This window comes from Mustela nivalis (genome assembly GCF_964662115.1).
Source record: "Mustela nivalis genome assembly, chromosome: 17".
Classification (NCBI taxonomy): Eukaryota; Metazoa; Chordata; class Mammalia; order Carnivora; family Mustelidae; genus Mustela; species Mustela nivalis.
Genome location: NC_139036.1, coordinates 4,109,490 through 4,131,627, shown reverse-complemented (window position 1 = coordinate 4,131,627; position 22,138 = coordinate 4,109,490). Strand labels below are relative to the sequence as shown.

Sequence of the window (22,138 nt, the reverse complement as noted above, 5' to 3'; positions counted from 1 at the left end):
CCCCCTTATCCTGGAATGCGGCTCCAGGATTAGGCACCCCCCAGCCCGAGGAGCGGACCAGCGCTCTGGACATTCCACAGGCGCCTCGGGGAGGGGCTCGCCCCGCCGGGGTCTGCGCAGCTAGGCCCCGCAGCCCTCCCCCGCGTGCGCGCCCCGCGAGCTCCAGCACGTTATCAAAACCGGGTGTTTTTCTCTGATTTTATTTTTCATATTAATATTCTCACACAAAAATCACCGAAAATAGGGGTAGGGTTGGGAAGACCCCTCTGCCCCTAGGGCAGAGAGACAGTGCAGTGCGAGGGGGCGGGGCTGTAAACCCCCCAGCCCTCCGCAGCCCCAGCGTGGGAGAGAAAAACCACCCACCGAACAAAAATAAATCCCCGGAGAAACTCATCCCGGGGTGTCCCTGCCCCAGTGAGGCCCTGGCCCTGGGCTGGTTCACGCTTAAAAAGAAAAGGGGAGGCGGGGAGGTGGGTTGTGAGGGGATGGTCCGTGTTTTTAAAATTGGCCGGGGCTGGGAAGGACGGGGTTCCTTTCCTCATAGTTCTTTCTTTAAAACTTTAAATTTTTTTATTTATTTATTATTATTATTATTATTTTTATTTTTTTTTTTTACAAAATACCATTTCAGTTCCCACTTCTTCCCCTACAGTACAGGAGTCGCTCACCCTCAGGCGGGGCTGGGGTTGGGTCGGGAGTGGGGGCCTGGTCCAAGAAAGTGCAGGACGTCGGGGAGGGGAGCGGGTTTGAGCACCATGAGAGCCCGGCTGGCGCCGCGGGCGGGCGGGCGGGCGGAGACGGACGGGCCTGGCCCGGACACACACTGGGGCGGCAGGGAGAGGCCCGCGGCGGGTGGTCCCCGGAGGGGCGGCGGGATGGCTTAGGGGAAGGGGGGGGTGCGGGAGGTCGGGTTTTCCCAAAAATGAATAAATAGAGGTGAGTGGGACTGTTATAAATTAAAAACAAAACAAAAAACCTAAAAAACAAAACAAAAACCCAGAAAATACAAATCATAACCAAGTGAATAAACAGAGACATGTACAGGGGTTACAGCTAGCATTGGAAGTAAAAAAGGAGGTCCTGGGGGAGGGGTAAAGCCCATAAAAAGAATCTCATTAAACCTCGGCTGCCGTAACGTCTATGTACATGCACGGGCCGCGTGCGTCTGCGCGCGGCGGGTGGGCGGGCGGCTGGCAGGCGTGAGGGAACCCGTATGTGACCCCCGCCGCCGCCGGAGCCTGGTCCTTGTGTCTCTTGCTAGAAAGGCCAAAGTCGGTGAGGGGAGGCGCTGGTGGGCGAGGGGCTGCCAGCCCCCTCCCCCGTCTCCCATTTTTTTTCCTTTTTTCCTCTTATTTGTTAAAAAAAAACTTTTTTCTTAATAAATTAAGTGAAGGGGAGCTGCCAATGGGGTGGAAGGGCTGGGCCCGACCCCCTTCCCGGCCAGAGGCGGGACCTAGGTCCAGCCCAGGCGTGTGCTGGTGGCCCCGCGGCGCCCTGCGCGCGGGCGGGCGGGGCGTCCGGCCTCATCGCGATGTGCTGGCGGGGGCCTGCAGGGAGAAAGCGGGCACCGGGCTCAGCGGCGGGCTGGGCGGCGGCGGGTGCGCCGCGGGAGTGGAGAAGGGGAAGAGCCCGCCCGCCGCTGCCGCCCGCCCGGGCCTCACCAGCGTGAAGGCGTCGTAGGCCTGCGCCAGCTCCTCGGTGCGGTACTGCTCCAGGACCACCACGCCCTGCAGGCCCGCGCTGCGCCGCCGAGCGCACGCTTCGCAGTGCACCAGGTACGTGTTGCGGCTGCCGTTCTCGCTCGTCACGAACAGGATGTTGAACACTTCCACCTGGGACCCGGAGTGGGGCCATCAGCTGGGGGGTGGGGGGTAGTCCCGGGGACGGACAGGGAGGGGGGCAGTCGGGGGCGGGCGCACTCACGTCGCACTCGTTGCAGTAGTAGGCGGGCTCGTCCTTGACGCGGCCCTGATAAGCGATCTTCTTGCCGGCGCGCACCAGACTCTCGCGCTGCACCTGGCAGTGCTTCATGGACTGCAGGAGGCAGAACCTGCACACGGTGGGGGCGAGGGCGCGGTGAGGGCCAGAGGGGGATGGGGGGGTCACAGTCCCTGACCTGGGCAGCTGTCACAGCTGACATTTCGTGTGGCTTTCGTCTACTTGGATCAGAGAAGAAAGCGCCTGGGAGCCGGGGCCCATAGCCATCCCAACGCGGGCACAGTGCGGGACACGGGGTAAGGTGGGGAGCCGGGTGGCGCTGGACAGGGAGCACTAGACCGAGGCCTGCTCAGGTGGAGAGGGTCTGCTTCCCACACGGGGCCCTCACTTGATCATCTTGAACAAGTCCGGGTCGCTGATCTTAACCGTTCGAGCCACGTTCCAGGAAACGTGAATCATGGGCACGATGGATTTGACGTTCTTCACCTCGTTCCACTCATATCGTTCCAGGGCCAGCTGGTACTGATAAGCTGCGGGCCAGAGGGAGGGGGGGGGGACTGAGGATGCGCTGTCAGCTGGGACCGTGGCGGAGTGGGCAGGGACAGGCCCCTTCCTCACAGCAGGCTGCACTCCCGCCCCGCATGCCCCCGCCCTCTCACCGGTGAGGGGCCCCACGTTCCAAGCGATGTTGTTGCACCAGCCGGTGGCCTGCACCCAGTGCACAGTGCCCGCATTAATCCACACGAGGTCTCCGGGTCGCTGTACGAAGCGGTACACGGGGATATTGGAAGCATAAAGGTCATCCAAGATCGGCCACCAGGAACCAGTCAGGTAGTCCACACCGTGCCTGCGGGGTGGTCACAGGGTCAGAGGAGTAAGTCTAAGGACCCCGGGCCGGGCCTGTCGGACGGGCGGAGGGACGGGAGGGAGGCAGGGCGGCGCGCACCGGTCGCAGAAGGCGCTGATGGTCTCCCAGTAGTGCTCGTGCACCGCGAACCACTCGCAGTCGCCAGGGCCAATGTTGATGTTGACGGAGCAGAAGTTGTTGTTCTCCTGGTGGCCTGCAGGGGGCGACAGAAAACGGCGTGGCTGGCCGGGGTCAAGCCTGCGCTCCGCGCCCGGCCCACCCTCGCACCCTCATTGGCTGGCGGAGGCCCTGGTAGCAGCCCCGCCCTCCGCCCCCCACCTCGCAGGCACGCACGCCCCCGCCAGGAGCGCACCTGGCGTCCGGCTGCCAGGGACCTTCATGTACAGCTGCACCGTGTTCATCCCCAGGATGGTGTGGCCCACGTGGCTCAGCATGTTGCCGGTGGACGTGACCCGCATGAAGGCGGGCAGCTTCAGCAGCTCCTGCAGCTGGGGCTTCCACCTGCGGGGGCAAAGGTGCCACGGAAGTGAGAGGCTACCCGCCCCCGCACCCAACTCTGCCCACCAGGCGGCGCTCTGGTCCCGCCCCACTGACCTCTTGGCATCAGACAGGTCGATGTTGGTGCCGAACTTGATGATGTGATGGTTCTTCGGGTCGGGAGCGCTGCTGCCAGGGCAAAGGGCACACGGGTTGGTGGAGAGGCACGAGAACTAAGGAGTGGGGAAGGGGAGGGCCCAAATGGACCTACCTGGGAGGGGTCCCCGTGGTGCTGTCCGGCTCCTCAGACTCCTCATCCTCACTCTCCTTCTCCTCCTGCTTGGCCACAGAGGGGTGGGCGCAGGCCTGGGTCAGCACCCGCCCCGGGGTGCCCCCATCACAGCCCCCAGATCCCTACCCCTGGGTCCAGCCAGGCGTGCGTCCCTCACCTGCAGGGACTCCTGGAAAGAGGAAGCCTGGTACTGTGCGTACTTGGCAATGGTGGTGTGGGAGCGGGAACTCTCGCAAGGCCAGATTTGCCGTGTGCCGGTCAGATCCCAGTTTTCGTCCGAGGGCTGCTGCACCTGCGTGCGTACCTCCACCGTGTGCTCGCCGCTCGCTTCCACCAGCGTCTTGGTGGAGAAGAGGCCCAAGTCTGCAAGGGAGGACCGAGCAGGGCGTCGGGGCAGGGGCAGAGGGCAGGGAGCATGGGCTTTCTTACTCCCTGAGCCTCTGACGCAGGGTTAGCCCAGAAGGACAGGGGACAAGGCCAGCCCCACAGGCAGCTGGGGCAGTTGGCCCTTCCCAGACCAGGCTCTCATCTGGGTCACCCCCAACGCCACCTCCCAATGCTGCCCTGAGCCGGGGCCCCTCCAGCCATGTCCTCGGGTGTGCACGGGGCCACAGGCACACGGCACCTGGCACTCAAGAGGTGCTCAATGAATGGAAGTTTCCTTGGGGCCACAGGCACACAGCACCTGGCACTCAAGAGGTGCTCAATGAATGGAAGTTTCCTTAAGTCATCACTGGATCCAAGGAGATGGGGTGAAGTGAAAGCCTAGAAAGTGCTTCCAGGAGCTCAGCGGAGAGAAGGGAGGCCATGTGGGGAGAAAGGACGCTCCAGGTACACGGGAGATGTGATTTTTATGCTTCTGTGTGGCTTCCCTTCCTACGTTTGTAGCTTTGTCTGAAATTCTGCACAATAAAGGACTGGAAGAGGGAAAGCCTCAAACCATGGGCTGACCCAGGCCCTGTGTAATCCGTGCCCTCACTCTCACTGCCAAGAAAACTGAAAGGGACTCCAGCCGGGTCCTGAGATACATCCCTTTCCCTCTGCCCGCTGCTGGGGACACACACAGATGGGAGAAAAGCCTGAGACCGGCAGACCCATCACTGAGTACGGCCTACGTAGGACTGAGGAGGGCTTGTGCTGGCCGCCAGCCGGGGGTCTCCAGGTTCGGGGGCCCTCAGATGGCTCTGCCCCACACCCCCTGCCACACTCACTGAGCCGCAGGGAGCCCGCCAGGCCCCGGATCACGGTGATGGGGTTCCGAGGGTCAGTACAGAACTGCAGCAGCACTGGCGAGAAGGCATCCCGTTTGCTCTCCAGCTGCAGCAGGAGGAGACAGGGCAGGGATGAGGCTCGGGGCCCACCCCCACCCCCCCACCGGCCCCCAGCACGGACGTGAGTCTGATGGCAGGGGTGGCCCACGTACATAGATGCTGGGGGTGGGCGGGTTGAGTTTTTCCCGGGGCAGCTTCTCCTCTGTGTTTATCTTCGGTTTCACAGACTGGGCAGGGGAAAGGTAGGACTCTCGAAATTTCCCTTTCACCTTGGCATTCCTGCAGGGAGGACAGACAGACGAGGGCAGGGCTACCAGGGTGACCTGGCAGGGGCAGGGGGTCCCAGGCGCCGGCCCCTCACTTACTTGCTGGCGCGCACCACGTCGGCGGCGCAGTGGCTGATGGTGAGGTCTGCCATGCGCAGCCTCCGCTCCTCCACCTCGGAGGCCATGAAGGTCTCCTTGTCGCCGCTCTCTACCTTGATGAGACGGATCTTCAGCTCCTTGGGGGGCCCCTCACTAAGGGAGCGCAGCTTCAGCATGTCAGCGCGGCTAACACCAGGGGGCCCTGCCACTTCCTCCCGGGCCTTCTTCCCAGGCCCGGGGGTGGAGGGGGGCATGGGCTGGGCAGAGGGTGCAGGAGCTGGTGGAGGGGCCGGAGTTGCAGGTGGCTTGGCCTTGGAGGCCCCGCCGAGATCGGGCCGGGCCTTCTCACGCCCCTGGATCTCCTCGCTCTGCAGGTCCAGGTTGCCCAGCACCCGGCGGCTCTTCTCTTTGGGGGCCTTGGCCTTGGTCTTTGCCCTGCCCTCTCGGGGCCGCCGACCCACGCCATCCTTGCAGGCCCGCCGGTGCCGCCGGTGCTCCTTCTGGTGCTCCTTCTGCCGCCGCTTGCCGCTGCCTGGTCCTGCCACCGCCCCCGCCCCACCGCTCTCCTCCCGGGCCTGGGCAGGAGGCAGCAGTCGCTCAGTCCCACTGTCCACCGGGCCCGCCACGTCCACCGGGCCCGCCGCGTCCACTGGGCCCGCCAGGTCTGTGGTGCTCCGGCCCACCCGCTCCACGAGGGTCTCACAAGCCCGACTGATCTCTTCTAGCACCTCAGACTCAGACCGAGCAGGGGGCAGAGGCAGGGGTGGGGGCGGTGGGGCGGGGGTCATGGGGCCCGGGGCTGGCTCTTCGCCCGCCCTGCGCTCCCGGGCCCAGGGCCCGCCTGAGGTAGAGAACTGAGATGACGAGGAAGCGGAGGGCTGCGGGGAGCCCTGGGCGCTGGGGGCCGCTGAGGTGGGTGGTGGGGCGGTAGCACCTGACGGGGGGCCGGGGGAATACTGAGTGGCGGCCAAGGGCCCGGGCCGGGTGGCAACAGCTGCTCCAGACCCCCGGTAACAGTACTTCTGTCCCTCCAGCACGGAGGCCAAGGACTTGAGCAGGCCAGCCGGACCGGCCGCTGGGGGCAGGGGGGCGGCCGAGGGCGGGAGCTGGGGTGGGAACTTCGCAAGAGGCGGCGGCGGCGGCAGGGCTGGTGGTGGCTTCTTCTCCTCTTCCTGGGTGGCTGTGGCGGTGGTGGCGGCCGTGGTGGTGGTGGCAGCGGCGGCGGAGGCGGTGGCAGCCGGGGCTGTGTCACTGGGGAACGGAGGCTGCAGAGATGGAAAGGGCTCCTTCAGGGGGGGCGGGGGGCCCACACCTGCCTCCTGCTGCTGCTGCTCTTCCTCCTTGCGGATGGACTCGTCCAGCATCTTCATGATGTTGGCCAGCCCGTCGGGGAGGATCTTGAACTCAGCCGGCTCCTCAAACTGGTCCTCCAGCGGGGTAGGGGGAAAGTCGAAGAGCCGCGGGCCTCGGGCAGGCAGGTCCCCAACCCTGGGTGGCGCAGGCTGGGGGGCTTTATTCAGGGGGCCTGGCGACGGCCCCGGCCCCACCTCGGGGGTCTTTGGGAAGGAGACCCTGGGCCGAGGGCTCTCCGGGCGCCTGAAGCTTCCTGAGGTATTTTGGTGGCAGGAGGAGGGAGGAGCTGGGGGCAGGTTAAGAGTCAAGGGTGCGAGAGGTGGGTCCTGGGGGCTCAGTGTGGGGCTGGGGGGCCGGGGAAGGGGGTCCAAACTTCTGGCCAGGTAGGGAGGCGGGGGGAAGGACACAGGCCCCGTAGGGCTGCTGCTGCTGCTGCTGGTGGCTGGGGGGGCGGGAGGGGTGTGCGAATCCTGAGTGCCCACAGAAAAGCGGGGAGCCGGAGGCCCCAAGAAGCCCTCGCGGTGGGGGAGGGGTGGTGGGGGAGGACGGGGGCGTCCCTCAGCCCCGAAGAAGAGCTCCTCTAAGATCTCCCCATCCTCACGGGCTGCCCGGCAGGCCGGGCCCTTCAGCCAGGCAGGGGGCGGTGGGGGGCGCAGGAGACGGGGGCAGGGTGGCGGAGGAGGTGAGGGGGGCCCGGGCGGCAGGGACAGGTGAGGAGTGGCAGCGGGAGCCGCCAGGAACGGTTTCCGACTGCTGTGTGCCGAGGGCCCCAGGCGGCCTTGGTGAGAGGAGACGTCCAGCGCGGGGGTCTGGTAATGGTCAGCGCCGGGCTGCGAGAGGAGGATAAGGGTGGCGGGGGGTCAGAGTGCCGCTCCAGCTCCCCCACCCGAAGAGGAGCTCCCAGGCCGGTGCCCCACTGCGCCCACCGCCGGCACTCACGATGCCTGGGCTCGGCTCCGCGCCCCGGAGACCGGTGTTGCTGCTGCTGCTACTGCTGCTGCTGGTGGTGCCGGGGAGGCCAGGGGGCCGGGAAGGGGCGTAAGGCACGCAGGCGGTGGTTGCTGCTGGTGAAACGCTGGAGTCCATCCGCGACCTCTGAACTCTGCTCTCTCTAAGGTCACTTCCGGGGGGACGGGTGGCAGGCGGGCAGCCATGGCTCTCTGCTCCTGGGGGGCGGGGGCCGGGGCCTGGGGGTGCAGCCGGGACCAGCCGGTGGCCAGGGGGGTGCGCGGTGTAGGCCGGAGCTGGGTATGGATACGGGTGGGGCAGCGGGTGCCGCTGCTCCTGTGGGAAAGGAAGGAGGACCGCCAATGAGGGATGGAGGACAGAGGACGCAGGCCTGGCACCCAAGCGGTGAGGGGCAATGGACGGGAGCTTACCTGGCGCTCCAGGGGTGCCGAACCCTTGCGCTCGGGGCCCCAGACGTCTCCATGCAGGGTACTCCACAGCCCTGGCTTGGTCAGCTGAAAGGGAGGGCTAGTGGCTAGGCCAGGCAGGGGTGGGGGCGGTGGTGGCGGCGGCGGTGGCGGCGGCGGTGGCAGTGGTGGTGGTGGCAGCGGCAGCCCTGGGGGAAGGCCAGTCTAGAAAGACACAGAGTGTGAGACCCTACTCTGTCCCCCAGTCCGGTCCTCCGGCTATTTCCCTGCTCAACTTTCCACATACAACCATACCTGCTCTGAGCTGCAGCCTCTCCTGCGCTTGCCTCCAGGGCTGAGGCCCTCATCCCCTGAGGGGCCTGAGAGTGCCACAGGAGGCACGGGCTGCACCACTGGGGGTTCAGCGGCTCGCTTCACTGGGGGACCTCCCCGCTTGGCCCCGTAATTCCGCTTGTGCTGAAGACAGAAAGGGGAGAGAGAATGACACAGCTCCATACCTGGCCCGGGCCTCCTCCCTAGCCCAGCCGGCCCTGGTCTCACCTCGAGGTGCAGCAAGTTCCACACTTGTTCCAGGGGAGGCAGGACCTTGGCTCGGTGCTGGCAGGAGCCGGCATGAAAGTTCCAGAACTGGGCCTGAGAGCAGAAGCACACATTAAGATGAGGGTACTGGGCGCGGAGGCACAATCCTGCCCCCGTCCCAGGGTCTGCCTCATCCTACCTGCTGCAGTCGCCCAATGCGGGGCCCCAACTCAGCCAAGCTTCCTCCGTAACGAAGGGCGCTGTGGTAGCAGCGGATGGCCTCCTCACTGTCATGCTCAGACTCATACAGCTGCCCAAGCTGCTCCCACAGCCCTGGCTGGGCCGGCTCTCGGAGCAACGCCTGCACACAGCCATGCAGGGATTCCAGCTTCCCATGGAGAGGTCTTGGGGAGGGGGTCCTACAGAGAAAAAGGGGTTGCGAGCGTGGGGGTCAGGCTTCCGGGAACTCTTCCCGGGCCCCAGACTTACCTCCCATCCCCAGCACGTTTGAATCTTCACTCACCCTGGAGCATAATATGGTTTGTTGGGGTGCCCGGAACTACTGCCATGTGAAGGGGGTAGGGGCGCAGAGAGGGGGGGCTGCCCGATGCTGGCAGAGCACCTAGAGAGAGAAGGGGTCTGTTAACGCGCAACAACGTTTACACAGTCCTGTCTCTACCTAGGAAGGAGGGGACTGAAAAGCTAAGAGAGAGCAGTGGAGGACGATATTGAGGTCCACAGAATGGCAGAAACCCAGAGAATGACACAGAGACTGAGGAGTTGAGGGGATGGGAAGGGTGCCTGGAGACAGAGGCCCCAAGTTCTCACCTGCCTCCAGGCAGCCATGCGCTACGAGGAGGGGGATGGGGCGGGCAGGAGCTCCAGGCCCCAGCACAGCTCAAGCCCCCTAGGGCAAAGGCTTCCCGTGCAGCGCGGGCCCCTGGAGGGTCCACTGCCCGATGCATCCAGCCTGAGCCAGGGAGAAGAGATTACAGTCTCAGTGGTGGCGCAGCCTGAGCCAGCAGCCTGCACACCACCAACCCGCCCCGGCCTGTCCCTTACCAGGTCAGCAGTGGCCCCAGGAGCCCTGGAGATCGGGCACGGCCCCCTGCCCCAGCTCTCTGGGGCGTCGGTCCCGCTCCAGCCGCTCTGACAGGAGTGCCCACTGCCCCCAGACGGCCACCCAGAGCCCTTCACAGCCAATTCTACAAAGGGGAGGAGGAGAAGGAGTGAGGTGAGCCGGCCAGCACACGACGGAGGCCCGGGGCTGGGCCGGGTGGTCATCTGCACTGGGCGTCCGCCCCGGCTTTCCCTGAGGGGAGGCCCCCGGCGGCCCAGGGCGACGGCGAGGCGCCGGGACCGACGGCTGGGAGCGGCCCAGGCGGCCGGCGGCAGCTCGCAGTCGGGAGCCACTGGGGCGGACGCGCAGCGGCGCGGCTGCTTACCCGGCCTCCGTGGGAGCGTCCTCTCCCGGCGTCGGCGAGCTCCCGAGATCTGGCCAATCACAAGACTTCCTCTCTCCTCAGCGAGCCAATCATCACCCGTGTCTCCGCCTCAGTAACAGCCTGGCCGGGACCAATGAGAGCGAGGTGAGCCGGGCTGCTGCTGGCCGGGGGAGGAGGGGCGGCGGAGCCGGTCAGACGGGCTCGGCCTGGGGTGACCCCGGTGTGACCCCGTGGCTCCCACCTAGGGTCTCCACCTCGGGCCCGGCGCTCGGGCCGGCGGCGCCGGCGGGGCCCGGGACCCTAGCGCGATTAGGCGGCGAGTCGCACGCTCGGGCCCGCCTGGCGGACGGCGCTACCCGCAAGTCCCACGCACCCGCGGAGCCACCGGCGCCCACGGCGCGACCACCCGAAGCCGCCCCGCGCCCCGCCGCCGTGAGACAGACTGACAGCCAACGGACGCCCCGCGCAGGCAAAGGGGTCGCTCCCCTTCCTCACTTAACCCCGCGCACTGCCTCGCCCCCCACCCCGAGTGCCTCCGGGAGCTGCGGAGGGCTGGCCGGTCACGGCGACTTCTCCGGTAGCCAGACCCGCCCGCGCCGCGACCTGAGCGCCCCATCCCCGACGCCTGACCAAACCACGGTCAGGCCCCCAGCCTCGTACCCAGTTCCTTGAGCTCCTCTACTTCCCCGCCTGTCCAGACCTTCAATGCCAACCGATCCCCCAAACCAAAATCTCCCTTCAATCCCCCCAACTTGTGAGAAGTCGCGCACCGCGGTCCCGAATGGCCCCTCTCGCGTGGCTCCCGTATCCTCTGTGCCCTTCCCCGTCGGGGCCACGCGGTTCCCCGCGGCCCACGTGGCCCCCGCCCCCCAAGGGAGGGGGGATTTCGGGGGTTGCCCGTGACGTGGCTACTTGCGCAGCGGAAGCGGCGTGTGTAAGTGTAAGAGGGGGGTCCTTCGGGAGGGAGGAGGGCGGGGCCCGACAGGCGGTGACATCACCCCTGTCCCACTCTCACCGCCCACTCCCTTAAAGAACCCAGAACCCGTTTCACTTCCTCCTCCACCGCCACCCCCCCCCCCGCCCCTTCCCGTCGGTGCTGCCTCGACCCACGACAGGCGCCTCGCTCCCCTGCTGAGCACCTTCCCTTTGGCCCCAGTTCTTCCCTCTCGCCTCTCTGAACCCAGGCTCCCCGTCCCCGCGCCTCCCCGTGGCCTACCCCGCGTCCCTGCAGGTAGGGCGCCGGCTCCGCTCCCGGGATCGGTCCATTGAGAGTCTAGAGTACAAAGAGCTGCGAGAGGCGAGCGTAGAGTACAAAGCGGCGGGGGCGGGGCCAGCGCTCCAGCTGGAGCTCGCGCCGGGCAGGAAGCCGGGGGAGAGCGCGCTACGAGGGGCTGGGGGCGGCTGGAAAGTTCGCCTTCGCCGAGAAAAGTCTGCGCCGTGGGGAAATTTCCACCCAGCCCGCAAGGGCAGGCGGGTTTCTGGTGAAAACAGTCCTCCCTCCGCGGGGCAAGGTCGTCTGTTTACAGGCTAGCTCTCGGACCCCGCAGGTCCCGGCGCGCCCTCCCCGCCGAGGCCGGCTCACGCCCCGGCTCTGCGGACCCTCTCCGCGGCTCTGGCGTTGTTCCTGCCCCGAGCCCTCTCTCCTCGCCACACAGACTTTCTCTCAGTTCCCAAGCCCTGGCACGAGCAGAGCGCTTAACGTCGGTCCCAGTGTAGCCCCGGCCAGAGTCCCCGACCCAAGTCCCGGTCCACTCAAGGGAAGATGGGGTGGGGAGGGGAGACCGGGGGTCCGGGCATCAGGGGAACAGATCCCCGCTTGCGAAGGGGCGCCCAGGGCGCCGCCAGTTACCAGGAAATGCAGCTTCCCCTAGTGCGATGATGACACTTCCCCTCCACCACTTCCCCTTTCCCACGGGGAACTGACTCAGCTTTCCCTAAAGCACTGAGCCCCGTTCCTCCAAGCCCGTTTCCACCTTTGTCCGCAACCCCCCACGCCGGCACTCAGAACACAGCAGCCCTCACTGGACAACAAAAACTTCCTGTACACTAAGCACACACTCACTCTCGCCAACGACCACGGATCCCTGTCCCCACCCGGGACCCAGGCGCCTGACTCCCCCCCGCCACCCCCCTCCCCACACACACCATCCGCCTCCCGTACAAAGACCTCCCTCGGGGTCTGATTCAGGCTCGGGGTGTGGGGGGGGGAGCGTGAGTCACCCAGAAAACCTTCCCCTATTCACACTGACTCAGTCCCCGCCTCCCTGAACACACACAGACACACAGTCAGAGGCAGACACAACTCAGCCCACACACCGCTCACCACCGGTCCCGCGGAATTTCCCCTCTCGTCTTCCCCCACGACGGCCCCTCCCCGCGAACGCCAGCCTCGACGCCCCGCTCACACCTGTTCCCGCAGGCGGCTCGCGGTCCACTCTCACCTCCACTCTCGCTTTGGGGCAGGAATAGCCCTCCCCGACTCCCGGTGTCCCTACTAACCGAGGGGAGGGGACAACCACGAGCAGGCACAAAGACAGACGCCCACAGACTCCTCGAAGGCAGATGAGAGGAAGACGCACGCGGCCGGAGCCAGGCTGGGAGGACGGTATACTTCTGGGGCAGACATTCCATTCCAGCCTCTCCCGCCTGCCCCGTGTCCCGGGGGCCAGCCGCCCAGAAAGGGTTAATTCTTCTCCTGCCGAGGCCACGCCCTCTCCATCCGGGCACTCCCGGCTGAGCCCAGCTCCGCCCCTTCCATCCGGGCTCTGGACTCAGGGACTTTAACCGACCCCCTCCCCCGGAGCCCCGAGAGAGACCCACTCCATCAATCACACCCACTTAACCCTCTGCGGGCTTGAGCCCGAGAAGCCCCTCGGCGCAGCGCTGGAGCCGCGCGGGGCGCGGGCTGAGGGGCCAGACGTGCGCACGCAGACTCACATGCCGGCCACAGACATGACCCCGCAGACACGGTGTTCCCCGGCAGGCGATCGGCAGACGCGCGCCACGCGCGCCGAGCGGGGGCCAGTCCCGGAATGCCGCCGCATCCCGGTCCCCGCCAGGCCTCCTCCGGCCCGGTGGAAGCGAGGGGTTACAGGCTCGCTTCTTACCTGGGGGAGGGGGAGGCGGAGGGGAGGTCCGCCGGCTGGGGCGCCGCTGTGACTCAGCCGCCCGGGCAGGCCGCCCGCTCGGGATTCCCTTCCCCAGCCTTCCCCCGCCGCTGGCCCCTCCCCGCCCCCCACCGAGGAGTGACAGTGCCGGCCCCGGCCCGCTATGTGTCACTGCGAGCCTTGTGTCTGCCTCTGACTGGACCGCTGTGTTCCCCAGTGTGTCTGACAAGGTCGGCTGTGTGTGGGTCCCGGTGTCTGTCTCAGTGCACCTGCATTATCTGCTCATCTTGTCTCCTTCAGGGCCTGCATCGGACGCGTTCCTGTCATTATGCCTGCCTACATGACTCTGAGGGGCTGTCTCTGTCTGTGTGTCTGCCTGGCTCCTGTCTCGGTCTTTTGTCTGGGTCTGCCTCTGCATCACTTGCGTGATCACGTGTGTCTCTGCACATGCCCTTCTGGGTTTGCCTTCATGTTCCTGAACAGAGTCTGGGAAACACTGGAGCAGGCTGACCCTGCTGACTCCTCGCCTCACTGCCCGGAATCCTGACGCTTGCTGGATCAGTGATCCTTCTGTTTGAGTCAAATATTTGGGCGTCTGTCTGCCTTCAATCAAGTTCTGTCCTATTCCTTAAGGTCCTTGCTTATCCTCCCAGCTCCCTGCAGCTCCCATTATGATGGTAATTGCTAGCATTTCGTGAATACTTATTACATGCCTGCCACCGTGTTTAAACACTAAACATACATTTTTAAAACGTCCCCCCACCACCACCCCAAACCTAAGGTAGGAGGTACTTTTTTTTTTAACCCCATTTTACAGATGAGGAAAGTGAGGCTCAGAGAGGTTATGTAACTTCGTGAAGTTCACTCTGCAAGAGTGGAAGGGCTGGGCTTCTTCCCAGGGCCTCAACTCTTTGCACTCTTCTAGAAGGCCTCTGTCCTAGTCTCCATCCCTTGGTTTTATCCTCACAGGCCATCTCTTCGGTCAGCCTGCCCCCGGGGTTCTACCCGAGACATCTCTACCATCCCAAATGTCTCACGTCCTCTACAGTGGGTGTGGGCAGAAGACTGTGTAGCAGATCTCAGAAGCCATTGCTTTCTTCGCAAGAGAGCGCATTCAGTTAACACATTCATTCAACACAATTCCACTGAGGTAACCCAATGTGCAAACCATCCTGCCAAACAGAGACACAGAGGAGAAAACAGTCCCACTCAAAAATTCAGTGAGTAGCGGAGAAGAGCGGCACACGCTCGGAGAACTCAAGTCCCGGCTTAGGTATCATCTTTTCTCCTAGAGAATGAGGGATGGAAGCTTGGCCTACAGAGCCTCAGGCAGAAAACTGGCAGAAAGAGAGAGGCGAGGAGAAGAGGGCTAAGACTTAAGGCACTGGGCAGCCTGCAATTGCTGTAGTGCAGTGGGAACAGGACGGACCAGAAAGGGATCTGGAAGGAAAGGTGAGATGCCACGATTGCCATGGCAACAGCAGGTGCTTGTGCCAGGGGCCTCCACTACCTCTCCGAATCAATTTCCAATCACCATCCACAAACCAGACTGTTCAACAACTCTTCTAGGGCACCCCCACCCCAAGAAAAATCCCTCCAGGGTAGCTCACCTCTACCACACCGCTTGCAAACTCTAGCTCAAGTCCATTCAATAAGCAACTGACTTGAAGCACAGGGGTGTCCGGAGGGGGAGGGGGGGCTTGGTGGTCGTGGAGAGGCTGTGAAGCACCGGGCTGAACCACTCAGAGGCAACAGAGGGGGGGCTCCATAAACCAGGAAGGCTGAACCACTCCAGCATCACATGGGGGGATGCATGCCATGAGCTGGACTGGACCATTCTGGGGAGTGGGCATGATCCAGACCGTACCACTCTTCCTCAAGCATGTGGCAGCGAGCAGGACTGTTGCTGGTTGGGGGAGGTGTTGCTCAGGGGCAGGACTTACCAGATGGAATCTGATGTGTCCTGTATCATTGGAACCAGTGCCCCAGCAGTGGGGTGCAGCAGACCACTGTGGGTGGGATGGGTGGTACTACGGGGCTGGCATGGTGCCTGGGGGAACCTGAAAGAAAAAAAAAAGCCAGTTAGAAGTGGGGTCTCCCAGGCCGGAGTATCTTCCTGTGCTCCCTGTCTTCTTGAGGAGCAACCAGCCGCTGGTGGTCAGATGGGATGGGAGAACCTGTTTCCGTGGCAACCAGAAAAAGCCATCCCCAAAGTGGTCCTCCAGCCTTCTTCCCCTTTAGGAAGCAGCTTGGAGCAGGGGGTGAGAGGCACAGGCGATGGCATCTGTGTAGGTCGGCTGTGGACACCTAACTCATGAAGCCTCCTGGGACAGACCCCTCCCGCTGAGTCCCGGGTCCCAAAGGAGCCCGTCTGCCTCTGACCTCCACACCCAAGTCAGCCTCCATCCCAGCCCCAGGTGTGCGCACCCCGGCCTTCAGCTCAGCCTCCTCCCTCACCTTATCACGACACCAGTCAACCCCACCCTCTGGACTCTGCCCCCTCCCCTTCCCCCAGGCGGGCGCAGGCAGGTCTCTGCGAGCAGCACAGGTGGCCAGACAAGACGAACGGGCCCAGCGGGGAGGAGCCTCTCTCCGAACAAGGACTGACTCTGGGCCTGGGTCTGGACGTGGCCTCTGCCGCAAGCCTCCCTTCCATCCCACCCCTCAAGGCCATATCCTGTTTCTCCATCACCTCCTTCCTCTATGTGGCCCAAGAAGGTGACAGAGGCCCTCCCCCTCCCCTCCTGTCACAGACAAACAGCTAGGTCTTTTAACAGAAGTCCAGGGCCAAGAATCAGGTGTCCACCTCGGATCACACCTAAGTCTTGCCCATCCTCAGACTCAGTCCTCCTCAGGGACTCATGGTTTCTGCCTCCTTAGCAACCGTGCTCGGCCTTTAAGGTCCCAGACACTCGGGCTCCCAGTGCAGTCTCTCCATTCCCTGGCCTTCCAGCCGACATCCTTCCCCCTGCCCCAGAGACTCAGGCCTCCAGCCCCCAACCTCCATGATGCAATGTGCAGCAAGGTGCCCGGGCTGCTGACGACACGGGCCCGAGGGAGATGCTACTCCTGACCCAGGCGGGGCCCCTCCGTGTGCCAGGTCATGGGCAGCTGCAGGCTAGGGAGGCCAGACAGGCAAAGTTCTCCTGCTGGAGAAGGAATCTTCCAGTTCAGAGACGCTGAGAATGTGTGGGGAAAGAGAGAAAGAGAGAGAGAGAGAGAGAGAGAGAGAGAGTGTGTGTGTGTGTGTGTGTGTGTGTGTGGTGTTTGTGTATGTGGTTGTGTTGGAGGGGAAGGTCAAGACTAGAGAGAGGGGAGTGGCAGGCCTCAGGACACACCAAAGAAGGAGTGAGGGGCAGCCAAGGGGGTCACAGGAGTGTGTATGGGGTGTCTGGACACCAGAGTGGGGGGGAGGGGCCAACAGCCATTTAAAGGGCCAGCCCCAGAGCTTTAATCCCTCACCAGCCCTGGCCCCAAGCCGGAGGCTCTAATTCATCTGTCCAACAGCTGGGGTGGGTGTGTGTGTTGGGGGGGGGCATGTGGACGGGAAGGGGGAGCTGGGGGAGGGGCTGGGGCTTTCTTGTGCACAGAGCCAAACAACAAAAGGGGAAGCTGTGGAGCCAGCTCCAAAGTGCCCAGGCCTAGCTGCTGACCTGCAGACCCACCAGCAGTCCCCACCTGATGGCCCACAGACTCCACAGTCTGCACTCAAGGGCTCTTGGCCAAGGAGTCCAAGCACCCAAAGGTGGGGCCCAGGAGAAGGCCCAGGCTGAGTGCCTCCCTTCCCCCTGCAAGCTGTCACCCCTCCTTGCAGGTCTCAGCCACACCATCCTGGACCTGGCAGGCCCCACTACAGATCCAGCCTCCCCAGACGCGGCCTGCCGGCTCCCCCTCCCGCCGGCTCCGGGTGGCAGTGGCCACACCAAGCCTGTCCCTTTAAATCATTACCACCCCTGATTGTGTGCACAAACCGAGGGCCCTACCCCCCAGGCAGGCAGCTTGCCACCTCCCCCCCAAGAGTCCCCAGAAATGTGAGGGCCATTTAAAGGGACAACAGGGAGGCAGCCAGGTCTCCAACTGCCCCCACCCCCACCCCACACACACTCCCAGACCCTTTCCCCAGCGACACACAGCCCCTTGCCCCTCCAGAGGGCCCCCCAAATTCCGGTTCTCTCCCCACCCCTAGAGACTGCTAGAAGGAGAAAGGGGGCCAGAGTTGGGGGGGCGGGGAACAGGGGGAGCGAGAAAAGGACAGGGACTGCCTCCTTACTCAGAGCCCCAGGGGACAGGTCGGAAGGAAAGCAAAGCCCAGAGAAGCAGCAAGACAGAGCCCCGATAGGTGCCGCGGGCAGACCTGGGGCGCAGAGGCTGCCGGGCGAGGGGAAGGGAGTCGGGCTGCACGAGACAGCGGCGCGGCCAGCGGGCGACAAGCCCAAGTGGGGGAGATGGAACAAGGAAGGCCAGGGGAAAGAGGCAAGGCCAGAGAAAAACGGGGAGACAGAATCGGGGAAAGGGGTCATCCGGGAGGGTGTGGAGGAAAATCCGAGAAGGGAGGGCGAGCCAGGCCAGGGTTACCTGCTGGGTGTCTGTCCCCCGGCGGTGCCCCCGGAGTCCGGGTAGGGAGGGGGGGAGCAGCAGGGGGGGGAGTGGGGGCTGGGGGGGCGGGGGAGACGGTCCCTCCTCTGCCTCCTGGGCCTGCCCCGGCGCTTGCAGCCTCTGCCTCCCTCCCTCCTCCTCCCCGTCCCTGAGTCCCGGAGTCAAACAAAGAACTGTAGCAGGCTCTCCCCAACCCCCTCCCTCCTCCTCCTCCTCCTCCTCCTCCACCTCCTCCTCCCCTCCCTCCCTCCCCACCAGCAGGCTCCCTCCTCCTCCCTTCCGGTCTCTTCCTTTAACTACCCGCCCCCCCCCAGCCCCCAGCACTAGTCTCCCTCCACCCACCCACCCAACCTTTTACACACCCCTCAGCCAAGCCCGGTCCCCGCAAAGAAAACTGTGGAGTCCCTCTGCTAAATAGAAAGGCCCCAGAGAACAACATGGGAGGGGACCCGGGTCTTGCTTAAAAATCAGGAACCACAATACAATTATTTTATTTTCACGGCCAGAGGAATAGTCTGAGTTGTTTCTTCTCCAAGAGGAGAGAAATAAAATTAATAATCCTAAAGAAAGCAATACAAATCTGACTAAAGCCCTCATCAAATAAAGTGCACAACGCAGGGAAAGCTAATCCCGAGCCCCCCTCCCTCCCACCCACCAAATTAACACCAACTCCCCACTCCTCCCTGACCAACTCCTGAGGTCCTGGCCAGGCTGAAGCCAGTGGAACAACCATCATCGTAAAAATAATAACTATCCACATTTAACGAGAAAGAGCCTTTCCTAACAACCCTTCGTGCAGTATATTTATTCTGTGCCAGGCCCTGTGCTAAGTGTTTTGCATAAATTATCTCAACCACCCCCCTAGAAGGTATGTATTGATATTTAAATTTTCCAGATTAAGAATATAAGGCTCTGGAAGGTGGTGACCTTTCCAAGTCCCTATAGCCACTAAGTGGCAGAGCTGAGAAAGGAATCCGGGTCTGATCTGACAGCTCTAAGGTGCATTACAAGAAAAATGAATTTTTTTTTCCAATTATTATAACCAAACCCCAGGAATTAACTCAATAGGGAAAAGCCCCGGCAGCTATGAACGGAGCCCTCCTCCCTCAGGAAAGTGATCCACCCACCCACACAGAATAAAGACCCTGACTTTTCAGTCTAAGACCGTTTCCTGACCCTCTTCCTCACTGCTGGGGTGTCACTGATCCAGATCAGAGGTGAGCTGCGGTCCAGTGACCCCTCCTACACCACACGCAGCTCTCCAGGGAGTTGCTATCTTGCAACCACTCCCCCTTCAACTCAAAATGGGGAAAGGGGCAACAGGACACTTGGCAATGCAGCAGGTGGGAAAACAGAAAGACGGCTGGGAGGCTCTTTCAAAGGGAGGAATTGCTGGGAAGGAAAGCTCTCCCCACCAATCTGGGGCAAAATGCCGCAGGGTTCCCGTAGCCCAGCAAAGGGGCAAAGTCTTCGGGCCACACCACACCCGTGCCCCTCCCCCTCACAAAACTCCAGGCCAGGGTTTCCCACCTGCAGGCTGCTAAGGCCAAGGGAAGGGAGAGGGAGAAAAGATGGCACGGGGTTGGAACCGGACTCGGGGCAGAGGTTGGGGGGCGGGGGTGCGGGATGGAAAGGGGAGGAGGCCTCCAGCCTGGCAACCGTCCCAGGGCACGTGCACTGGTGACATCATCCGAGGCCACCTCTAGCACAGACCTTTGACCCCTAGGGGCGGAAAGGGGCCTTTGGCTAAGCTTCCTGGGAAAGAGCCTTAGGAATTCTGGGAGCCCAAAAAGCAGGGGAGGGAAGGAACCCAGGCGGCTTGCCTTTATCTCTTCTACCCCCAATGCGGCTCCAGTCCCCGGGACTCGGACTTGTTAAGGCTCCTCCTCCCCGCCTCCAGCCCTGACCTCCCAACCCACATTTCTGACGGAGTCCCGACACGCCTCTCGCAGATACTATGCCTTCTCTCTCTCGGGCGAGATCGCGGGTGGGGGCCGGGGGCAGAAGGTGAGGGACGGGGGCACCGGGTCCCGCGGGGCTCCGTCTCCTATCTGCGGGATCCCCCGTGGCCCAGCCGGCCGCCAGCCGGAACCTGTCTGGGTCCCCAGCTCTCCTGCCCCTCCCCGCGCAGTTCCAGGGCGGAGTCTGTGGAGTTGAAACCAGGACACGGCGAGAGGAAGAGTTATATAACCGGGAGAAGCCGAGAAGGACGAGTGGAGACCGGGACACACAGCCCAGAGGGAGCCCCGAGAAATGCAAAGAGCATGGGGGCGAGCGGGGAGGACACGTTAGGGATGGAAAGGATTCTGGTGTGCCAGCCGAGGGGAGGAATTCCCGCGAAAAAGGGGCGTCAGGGCCCGCAAGAGTCACCTGGGCCGTCCGGGGCTTCCCCGTAGCGCCCTCCCCCGCCACCTACAGCAGCTGAGCCCAAGCGAGTGAAGCTTCGGGAAGGGGCGCAAACACCCGTTCCGTTCCCCTTGGGGAGGCAACCTCAGCCGGAGCCCGGGAAGGCGGCTGCGGAGCCTAAGGGGCCGGAAACCGCAGCTCCGCCCAGCCCACCTGGGAGAGTGGGGCGCCAGCTGGGGGGTGGGTGGGAAACAGGTAGCCGGCCCCGCCCACGCAGGGCTGGGCACTAAAGGTTCGAGACCCAGCGAGAGAGTACCGGCGAGTCCAGACGCCCAGGTCCCCAGAGGCTGAGGAGCGCAGCCCAGGACTAGTTTGCAAACACAGACTCAAATGGGGGGTGGGGGGGACCGTGTGCCGCGAGCGCCGACTCGCCGCGCAGGCGCAGGGGGGTACCCGGGCGCGTGCGGAGGAGGGAGGATGGTGGGCGCGAGCGTGTGGGAGTGCACGTGCGGGTCCCGAGCAGCTCCCTCCCGCCTTCCTCCTCCTCTCCCCCTCCCCTCGCCCCTTTCCTGTGGCTCTATGAAGCCTCCAGCACATTGGCTGCCAGGGCCCTGATGTCAGGGCCGTCCGCCCGAGCGGATTGGCGGGATGCGAGAGTTCGGGAATCCGGCTCCCGAGTCTGGCTCTCCAGTTACTCCGGCAACAGGGCAAGCAACCCCCGGGAGGGCCAGCGGAGCGGCGCTCGGGGCCGCGCCTGAGTCCCGCCTCCCCCGGACGGTCGCGGCGCCCTCCTCTGCGGCAGCGCGGCTCGCGTCGTCCCCTCCGTCCTTCCCGGGCTCTCCGGGTCCCGGGGAGCAGGCGTCCCACCCTCGACCTTCCCCGCGGTCGGCCCGCCCCCCGCTCGCCACAGACCGCCCCCCCGCGCCCGGTCCCCAGGTAACGGCCACCAGCCGCAGCAGACAGGAAGCAAATCTGCGTCGCTTAGTAACCAAGCCGCGTGCCCCCTCCCCACTATTTACCGCGGCCCGGGGAGGCGGAGACTGAGTCCCAGCCCCCTCCCCACCTCTTGCCCTTCGCCGTCCCGCCCACAATTTCCTGTGAGGGGCAGAGATGACAGGAAGCCAGAGGCGCACCCCCGCCCACCTTTCTCTCGGGCCGGGCGGGGGGCTTCGGCCGCCCTCTGGGCCACAGCGCCCACCCCGCTCCCGCGGCTCCTGCTGCGTGTCTCGCCTTCGCCATCTCGTGGCTGCGCTGGGAAGGTCCGCACGGAGCCGGCCCCGGCGAGGGCGACGAGCGGCCGAGTGGGGTCAGCCCAGGGATGGAGGGGCTAGCGGGGTGCGGCGGAGTGGATGGAGGCGAAGGCCGCAGCGGGGAGGCCGTTAGCCGGCGCTCCCGCCGTGAGGGGCAAGGCTGAGGCGACACACCTCACCGTGCGGAGAACCGGAGGGACACCCAGAGGTGGCCCCGGGCCCGGAGACCCTTGCCTGCCTGGCCACGCCCGACAGCAGGAGGTGGTCGCACCGGCCCAGCTGGGGACTCCGACCTTCAGTCCTGCCCTTCTGTCAGGAGCCGCCCCGCCCCGCCCCGCCCAGGGTCGGGGAGGGGAATCCCAGCCCGAGGGGGACTAGGAGCCCTTTCAGGCCCCTCTGGACACCCGCACCCCCAACTCTTCTGCCTCCCCGCTCTTACCCCATCCCACCCCGCCCCGCCCTCTTCTAGGGTACCCTGGCGTCCTGCGCCCCGGTCTCCTTTTAGTGCCTTTGCCAAGACCCAAACGTCCATCCCCGGCTCTACCGGTCCTGAGACTCGGGCGTCCCGCCCCCTGCGCGAAGATGGGTTTCCCCCTTTCAGACGCCCTCGCAGCTCCCCGTTACCTGTTTCTGGGGAGTCCCAGGTGCTCAGGCTCCCCGAGGTCTCCCAGGGGGTCGAGCGGGCCCCCCCTCTCCCAGGCCAGGGCCGGGGGGGCCGCTCCGCCCCGTGGCGCAGTTGGATTTTCTTACACAAACACCGCCCCCCCTGCGCCCCAGCCCCGCCCCCTTCCCCGTGGTCCCGCCCCTTCGCGCGCGGGAGTCCCTCTCTCGGGCCCCGCCCCGCCTTCTGCGGGTCCCACTCGCCTCAGCGCTGGTGCGCAGGAGGATGCCGGATGCGGGGTGCCGGGTTCGGGGTGCAACGTACCGGGTCCAGC

At 64.4% G+C, this 22,138-nt stretch overlaps 1 protein-coding gene and 1 long non-coding RNA gene across 13 annotated transcripts; one reads left to right on the top strand and one right to left on the bottom strand.

Annotated features, from left to right (window-relative positions):
• Window positions 1–584: 584 nt before the first annotated feature.
• Window positions 585–21,983, bottom strand: KDM6B (lysine demethylase 6B). Of its 12 annotated transcripts, none has more exons than XM_082708086.1 (24): window positions 21,828–21,983; window positions 14,955–15,071; window positions 9,905–10,024; window positions 9,522–9,664; window positions 9,288–9,429; window positions 8,983–9,081; window positions 8,659–8,878; window positions 8,481–8,573; window positions 8,235–8,396; window positions 7,944–8,144; window positions 7,504–7,848; window positions 5,212–7,394; window positions 4,999–5,125; window positions 4,787–4,892; window positions 3,733–3,938; window positions 3,555–3,619; window positions 3,401–3,472; window positions 3,159–3,307; window positions 2,885–2,999; window positions 2,598–2,785; window positions 2,327–2,468; window positions 1,924–2,050; window positions 1,662–1,832; window positions 585–1,547 (listed from the first exon to the last, which is right to left on the bottom strand). In XM_082708086.1, exons 5-24 carry the CDS (start codon window positions 9,422–9,424, stop codon window positions 1,524–1,526), a joined length of 4,932 nt encoding a protein of 1,643 aa, XP_082564212.1. In that variant the 5' UTR covers window positions 9,425–9,429; window positions 9,522–9,664; window positions 9,905–10,024; window positions 14,955–15,071; window positions 21,828–21,983; the 3' UTR covers window positions 585–1,523. The 12 variants fall into 12 exon arrangements, with proteins under 12 accessions (XP_082564212.1, XP_082564221.1, XP_082564216.1 ...); XM_082708095.1 differs by having other exon boundaries at window positions 3,401–3,469; XM_082708090.1 differs by lacking the exon at window positions 21,828–21,983 and adding an exon at window positions 17,587–17,774.
• Window positions 10,967–13,743, top strand: LOC309852013. The gene is made up of 2 exons (XR_014305026.1): window positions 10,967–11,135; window positions 13,312–13,743. It is a non-coding gene; the product is annotated as an uncharacterized lncRNA (long non-coding RNA).
• Window positions 21,984–22,138: the final 155 nt, after the last annotated feature.

Coding starts and splice junctions, on each gene's coding strand:
- KDM6B (XM_082708086.1), bottom strand. CDS start 9,424: ATGCATCGGGCAGTGGACCCTCCAGGGGCCCGCGCTGCACGGGAAGCC. Junction 3,939..4,786: donor GGCGGGCTCCCTGCGGCTCA/GTGAGTGTGGCA, acceptor CCTCCCTTGCAG/ACTTGGGCCTCTTCTCCACC. Junction 2,051..2,326: donor GACTTGTTCAAGATGATCAA/GTGAGGGCCCCG, acceptor CACCGTGTGCAG/GTTCTGCCTCCTGCAGTCCA.